The 8,574-nt window shown below is 40.1% G+C and overlaps 1 protein-coding gene across 7 annotated transcripts in view; it reads left to right on the top strand.

The window, feature by feature from the left end:
- Positions 1-8,204, top strand: part of LOC103575365 (teneurin-m) — an 84,261-nt gene extending 76,057 nt beyond the window's left edge. For 3 of the 7 annotated variants that reach the window (XM_014444824.2, XM_008555124.2, XM_053741835.1), the window contains 2 exons: positions 147-363; positions 436-8,203. In XM_014444824.2, coding sequence (XP_014300310.2) covers positions 147-363; positions 436-5,823 — 5,605 coding nt within the window. In that variant the 3' untranslated portion in view covers positions 5,824-8,203. Of the gene's footprint in view, positions 1-146; positions 364-435 lie in introns of all 7 variants that reach the window. The other 4 variants (XM_053741836.1, XM_053741837.1, XM_053741833.1 and 1 more) reach the window with 3 other exon arrangements.
- Positions 8,205-8,574: the final 370 nt, after the last annotated feature.

The raw sequence follows: 8,574 nt of genomic DNA on the forward strand, positions 1-8,574 counted from the left end.
TGCATAGATTGCATTAGCACAGTAGATAAAATTAAATGATATATATATATATATATATATATATTTTTATTAAACAGTTATTTGATGATGATAAATAAGATCGTTATTGTTAAAATTGTTAGCTAATTTATCAATTAATTTGACAGTCGATCAGCGGTGGTGCGTGGACGAGTAGTGACATCAATGGGAACAGGATTAATGGGCGTGCGTGTCAGTACAAGTACACCCTTGGAAGGTTTCACATTGACACGTGATGACGGTTGGTTTGATCTGCTCGTCAATGGTGGGGGAGCTGTCACACTACAATTTGGACGATCGCCATTCAAACCACAGACACATATTGTCTTTGTGCCATGGAATGAGGTAATGCTGAGCTTCTAGAATCCTGACCCATTACCTGATGGGTTGATAACTGAAACTTTTATTTATTTACAGGTGGTCATAATAGACAGGATAGTGATGAGCACCGCGGACGAGAAACCACCGGTTCATATCACGCATGCCTGTGCTGCTCATGACTACGATTTGATGAAGCCAGTGGTTCTCGCGACGTGGAAACACGGGTTCCAGGGAGCTTGTCCAGAAAAAAGTGCTATTCTTGCCGAATCTCAAGTGGTCCAAGAAAGTCTACAGATTCCTGGAACTGGTCTCAATTTGGTTTATCACAGCTCACGTGCTGCGGGCTACCTCTCGACGATCCAGCTCCAACTTACTCCAGAAAGCATTCCTCCGACATTGAATCTCATTCACTTGCGCATCACCATTGAGGGAATTTTATTCGAGAAGACTTTTGAAGCTGATCCAGTTATTAAATTCACTTACGCCTGGAATCGGCTGAACGTATATCGTCAGAGAGTTTACGGAGTCACTACGGCAATGGTGAAGGTTGGTTACGAGTACAGTGATTGCAAGGACATAATCTGGGACGTCCAGACCACTAAATTGAGTGGCCATGATATGTCAATCTCTGAAGTAGGAGGTTGGAATCTGGATATCCATCACCGTTACAACTTCCACGAAGGAATCCTTCAGAAAGGTGATGGGTCTAACATCTATCTCAAGCACAAGCCGCGAGTGATTCTTACCACAATGGGTGATGGTCATCAACGCCCATTAGACTGCTTTGAATGCGATGGACAGGCTTCCAAGCAACGACTTTTAGCACCAGTTGCTTTAGCAGCTTCTCCAGATGGGGCGATATTTGTTGGAGACTTCAATCTTATTCGTAAGATCCTAGTCGATGGAACTGTCAAAACCGTCGTACGTTTGAACGCTACCCGAGTGTCTTATCGCTACCACATTGCACTGAGTCCCCTTGATGGAGTCCTCTATATTTCAGACCCAGAGTCACATCAGATTATTCGCGTACGCGACGTCAATGACTACACAGACCCAGATCACAATTGGGAGACCGTTGTCGGCTCGGGTGAGCGATGCCTTCCTGGTGACGAAGCTCACTGTGGAGATGGCGCTTTAGCGAGAGATGCCAAGCTGGCTTATCCAAAAGGCGTAGCAGTGTCTGCTGATAACGTTCTTTACTTTGCTGACGGAACCAACATCCGAATGGTCGATCGTGATGGTATAATAACGACAGTAATAGGCAACCACATGCACAAATCTCACTGGAAGCCGATACCATGTGAAGGAACTCTCAATGTCGAGGAGGTTCATTTGCGCTGGCCTACAGAGCTGGCCATAAATCCCCTCGACAATTCACTTCACATTATCGACGACCACATGGTCTTACAGCTCGCGCCAGATGGTCGCGTCAAAGTTGTTGCAGGACGACCATTACACTGTGCCAGCCCGTCAACAACTTTCGACACTGAACTCGCTACCCACGCGACCCTTGTGATGCCGCAGTCCATCGCATTCGGTCCATCCGGTAGCTTGTACATCGCCGAAAGTGATTCGCAGAGAATAAACCGCGTCCGGGTCATTGGGACTGATGGTAAGATTGGACCATTCGCTGGAGCCGAGTCTAAATGCAATTGCCTTGAGCGCGGATGCGATTGCTTTGAAGCTGATCACTATCTGGCGTCAACGTCAAAGTTCAACACCATTTCCGCCGTGACCGTATCACCGGATGGGGTCGTTCATATTGGAGACCAAGCAAACTATCGCATCAGATCGGTGATGGCCAGCATTCCGGACGCCTCTGGAGCTCGTGAGTATGAAATCTACTCGCCAGATACTCAAGAAATCTATGTGTTCAATCGCTTTGGCCAGCATATCTCTACCAAAAACATTCTGACAGGTGAAACCTTCTATGTCTTTACGTATAACGTCAATACCAGCAACGGAAAATTGAGCACAGTTACAGACGCCAGTGGGAACAAAGTCTTTTTGCTGAGAGATTACAGCAGTCAAGTGAACTCTATTGAAAATACCAAGGGACAGAAGTGCAGACTGAGAATGTCACGCATGAAAATGCTCCACGAATTAAGCACTCCAGATAATTACAACGTGACCTTTGATTATCACGGCTCGACAGGATTGCTAAAGACTAAATTAGACAGCACTGGCAGAAGTTACGTCTACAATTACGATGAATTTGGACGTCTGACTAGCGCAGTTACGCCGACGGGTAAAGTTATCGATTTGACATTTGATCTGAGCGTTAAGGGAGCGACAGTCAAAATTGGCCAGAACAACCGCAAACCCGTTTCAATGCTAATTAAAGGCTCTTCTGTTCTGACTAAAATCGGAGAAGCCGAAGCGAGAACAACAGTAGCCGGTGATGGATCTGTTGGTCGAGTTACGTCCTGGTCGCATACAGTCAGCACCGATACGCTTCCGTATGCTATTTTAGCTGAAATTGAAGCTCTGTTAGGTGAAAGCTATCCAGTGCCTGCTAAGCAGCGAACTGAGATCGCTGGTGATCTGGCAAATAGATTTGAATGGCGGTACTTTTTACGCAAGGTCCAGGGCAAGAACCGTGGCAACCCTAAAGCGATTGCCCAAGTCGGAAAGAAACTTCGCGTTAATGGTGACGTCTTGCTCTCACTTGAATACGACCGCGAAAGTAATACCGTTGCGGTATTTATTGATGACCGCGTAGAACTGCTCAATGTCACTTACGACCGAAATGCGCGACCTCTCAAGTGGCTGCCGAGAAACGGAATCTTCTCGGGAGTGGATCTGGAGTACGATAGATTCAGTCGATTGACCAGATGGACCTGGGGTGACATCAGCGAGAGCTACGGATTCGACCGTGCTGGTAGACTGTTCGAAATAAAATACAGTGACAATACCGCGATGGTCTACGCATTCAAAGACATGTTCAGTAGTCTGCCGCTAAAAGTGACGACACCAAGAGGTAGCGATTATCTGTTGCAATACGACGAGGCGGGAGCTTTGCAATCTTTGACTACACCTCGTGGTCACATCCATGCGTTCTCACTTCAAACATCTTTAGGATTCTACAAGTACCAATACTACTCGCCAATGAACCGACATCCCTATGAAATTCTTTACAATGACGACGGCCAGATTCTCGCTAAAGTTCTGCCCCATCAAAGTGGTAAAGTCGCTTACGTCTACGACCATGCGGGTAAACTAGAGACCACATTGGCTGGGCTGTCGTCTATTCACTACACGTACCAAGAAACGACTTCCCTAGTCCGCAGTATTGACATAAACGAGCCCAACTTCGAAATGCGTATCGAGTACAAGTATCACGCGGGAATCGTAAAGGATGAGAAGATAAAATTCGGCAGCAAGAGCGGAATGGACAATGCGCACTATCGCTACCAGTATGACGGCAACGCCAGAATTTCTGGAATCGAAGTTGACATCAATGGAAAACAGTTGCCGCAGTTACGGCTCAAGTACAACCAGAACCTGGGAGTGCTTGAAGGAATTGGTGACTTGAGGATTTACAGAAACACTTTCAATAGGTCGGTGATGCAGGATGCAAGCAAGCAATTCTTTACCGTGACTGATTATGACGAGCACGGTCGTGTCAAGAGTATTGTCATGAACATCCGGTCGATGGACGTTTTCCGCATGGAATTGGAGTATGATAACCGCAACAGGATAAAGATGCGCAAGCTGACTATCGGCAAGGACTCGATGGACAAAAAGGAATGGTCGCGCATGGATAAAATTACTTACAACGCTGACGGCCATGTTCTGGAGGTTGCGGATACTGACAACAACTGGCAGTACGCTTACGACGAGAACGGAAACGTTGTCGGAGTTACTGAACACAATGAAAAAATAACTCTGGGTTACGATAGTGGAGATCGTGTTGTTCAGTATGGAGACGTTGAGTTTAATTCCTACGATAATCGTGGGTTCGTTGTGATACGCGGGGAACACAAGTACAGATACAATTCACGTGGTCAGTTGATTCATGCCTCAGAGCACAAAAAGTTCCAGATCTGGTACTACTACGATGACCGTGGACGTCTGGTATCTTGGAACGACGATCGAGAAAATATAACCCAATTTTTCTACGCCAATCCCAAGACTCCTGATCTGATAACTCACGTCCATTTCCCTAAAGCTGCAAAGACCTTCAGATTTTTGTACGACTCACGCGATTTCTTGATGACCGTCGAGACTTCAGAGCAGCGTTTCTACGTCGCATCAGATCAGAACGGATCGCCATTGGCTCTGTTTGATACCAATGGTAATCTGATAAAGGAAATGCGTCGCACGCCATTTGGAAAGATTATCAAAGACACGAATCCAGATTTCTATCTACCGATTGACTTCCACGGCGGGCTCTTTGACCCAATAACCAAATTAGTCTACTTGAATAAACGGCTCTATGATCCCACTGTCGGTCAATGGATGACTCCAGCCTGGGAGCAGATGGTCAACCAATTGACCACTCCCACCGACATCTTTATCTACCGATTCCGTAACAACGATCCAATAAATGCTAAATTGAACGTCGAGTACATGACCGACTTGTCCAGCTGGTTGAAACTCTACGGATACGACATTCCATCTATGCTAGGCTCCGAGTACACAAAGGCAATGGTCTATCAGCCAACGGCAACCATAACCTCGCCTCAACTAACCCCCGACTTTGGTGTAATGTCCGGACTTGAATGCATCGTAAACCGCGTTCACGAAAAATTCTCAGACCTTGATTTTGTGCCCAAGCCTCTTTTGAAACTAGAACCCAAAACCCGAAACTTGTTGCCACGCGTCGCGCATCGACGTGCAGTTTTTGGCGAAGGAATTCTCGTTTCACGCGTCGGAGGCCGCGCATTAGTGAGCGTCGTAGATGGCGTCAACAGCGTGGTCCAAGACGTAGTGACCAGCGTTTTCAACAATTCATATTTCTTGCCCCTGCACTTCAGCGTTCACGATCAAGACGTTTTCTACTTTGTCAAAGACAATGCATTGAAAATGCGCGACGATATGGAAGAGCTGCGCAGACTCGGAGGCATGTTCAATGTTTCCACACATGAGACGACTGAACATGGCGCTGGTACATGGAAAGAGTTGCGTCTCCACAACCCCGATGCCGCTGTAGTGATAAAGTACGGCGCAGACCCCGAACAAGAGCGACACAGAATTCTCAAGCATGCGCACAAGCGTGCCGTAGAACGCGCATGGGAAATTGAGAAGCAGTTAGTCGCTGCTGGGTTCCAGGGACGAGGGGACTGGTCGAAAGAGGAGAAGGATCAGTTGCTAAGTCGTGGAACCGTCGATGGGTACGAGGGCGCTGATATTCACAGTGTCCACAGGTATCCTCAGCTGGCTGACGACCCCGGGAACGTTGCTTTTACGCGCGATACCAAAAGAAAGAGACGCAAGAGTGGCAACAGACGACTCAGTAGATATCACAGGCATGACACGTGATTAATTATTGAGGGTTATAATTAAATATAAACATTTTTTGTTTTTAAGTGATTTGGTGCCATAGGCTTTTATTATTGTTTATAAAAAAACAAAAAACACTAAAAATTATAAACTTAAAAAGTGATTTGTATATGGAAAAGTGTCAAAATTAAGCTAGTCCTTGCTTAGTAAAATAATTATTTTGTAGTATAACTAAAAGTTTAAAATAATGAAGAAAAAAAAATAACCTAACCTAAGATGTTATATAAAAATATTAAAATATATATGTATAAATATATTAAACGACCGAGGTTTCTTTGGGGCAATGATATTTTTTGCATCACAGGGTCTTACAGATAAGACGTAAAATATGATAAGGATTCAAATGAAAAAAAAAAAAAAAAAAAAAAAATTCATTGTCCGTTCGTCCAAGTAATTAACGATTGTTGAGGTACACAAACTTACACATAGATGGCAGGAGTACTGCAAAAATATTTTTAAACGATGCAAATAATAATAATTATTAGTCATAGTTACTGATAATTGATAATTAATTAACTAATGAGATTGAGGGGGATATTATTTTGTAAATATAACAATTAAGCGTTTGAATATATCTATTGTGGTAATTGTAGATAGTATTACTTATCGATAACAAAATAAATTATATCGGTATGAATGCCGATGCTTTTTTATATGTAAAACACTCTACACTATTATGTATGTATGTATTATTTTTTTTATTGAACAAAAAATTTTTTTTTATATTATTATTATTATTATGGATTTATTTTATCGCGAATTGAATATCGTGGTTATTTTTAATTTTTTTATAATTGTACATATAATCAATAAATAATTATTAAAATTATTATTTTTTATCGCGTGTTGTTTTATTTTATTTCTAAGATTGAGATTTTTGAAGCATGGCAAAAATTTTTTTTAGGTTAGGTCATAAGATCAAATTTTGGGATATCAAATTATGATTTATTGCCTTAGCAATTCGACTAAAAGTAAATTACTGGCATTAACCTAAAGAACCGTAATTTACTGCAAATTTGCCGTAACATGCGGTGTTGAACTGTTAATTACCATAGTTTACCGAAAACGCCATTTTTACGGCAATGTCCCTTTTTAAGGTAATTAACGGTAACTTTTATCGTGCGATCTTTTCAAGTTGAATTGGATAAATTTTTCATGGGAGAATAAGTGGGTTTTACCATGCATTAAAAGTTACAATACACGGAGAGAAATTTATGCTAACCGTTCCTAATATATTTATGATATATCATCCCATACCGTTATGGTAATGATTACTTGGAATTATGGGATATAGGCCTACGCTTTCTGGAAAAAGTTCCCATAAGTATGAGAACAATTCTCATCATTATGGTATCAGTTCCCATATTACTTGTGAAAAAATTATCGTAATAATTTCCATAATATGACGGTAGTCATTACCATAATACTATAATAAATGTTACTATGACATTATGGCAATGGTTAACATGTATTATAGTTATCATTACTATTATACTATGAGAATGGTTACCAAAATATATGGTAATGACTACCGTAGTATTATAGTAATGATAAATATAATACATATGGGTGCCGTTCCTATAATCAACATTTTAAAAAAATCGGTTATCATACATTATGGAAACCATCCCCATAAAATATTGTAATCGTTACCATAAATTTCTCTCCGTGTACAAAGTTCACATGGTAAAAATTATTGTCAATGCGCAGTTGTATTTGTAAAAAGTCATTGTTTCATGAGAAACTACTACATGATTTAAAATTGGCGCGGAAATTTCAATTTTTTAGATTGAATTTGGGTTGTATGATAAAAATTACTCTTGTATGGCAAAAATTTGTTGCACAGAAAAAATTACTAGAAAAACTGTACAAAGAATGTTATTACAAACAAAAAAAACATTTAATTGTACGGTAAAAACTTCCTAACCTAAAAAAATAAACATGCAATTTCAATTTGCATAGCAAAATATATGACCATGTAATTTTTACCATACAGTTTTCAAAAAAATCGTTGACTAAAAATCTACCATGCTGTTTTTTAAAAATCTCTATCTAAAAATTCCTGGAATTTTTACCATGCAGAAGACTTTGGCATGGTAAAAATTTCAGTAATTTTTACCGTGCATTAAAAAAATTTTAACTTTCGATCCTAACTATAGTATGGTTAAAAAATCCCAAAATCTCAAGTTTGTTATTTTTACACTTAAATATTTTTAGGTTATAAATTTAACCACACAAACAAACAACTACATAATCATAAGCCACCGATACGTAACAGTGTTAATATATAATTAATAAATAAGATTACCAATAAAAACAATAATTATAGTAATAATTATAATAGTTATAATACTCATAATAATAATTATAATACTTACTAATAATAACTATGACAAAAAATGCTGTACACATCGAATGTATAGCGACTGCCAACGTTGTAAAAAATCAATCCATTTTTATAATTAAAATTTATAATTTATTTCTACTATTGTTTAATTTAAATCCGTCAGTAAAATTGAATATTATATGCGCACTATTTAAAAAATATTGTAAATAACGCGCAGGGAGAGAGAAAAAAGCTTACAGTAAATTAAGAAGCTTGAATAAAAGTAAAAAAAAATAATAAATGCGAGTAGCTTGATTTAGAAAAACACGCGACTCGGAATTAATTGAGTTAATTAACGTATAAATTAATTAAATAAAGTAGATTTTTGTGTAAGTGTTCTTAAT

Source organism: Microplitis demolitor, chromosome 9, assembly GCF_026212275.2.
Source record: "Microplitis demolitor isolate Queensland-Clemson2020A chromosome 9, iyMicDemo2.1a, whole genome shotgun sequence".
NCBI classification, from domain to species: domain Eukaryota; kingdom Metazoa; phylum Arthropoda; class Insecta; order Hymenoptera; family Braconidae; genus Microplitis; species Microplitis demolitor.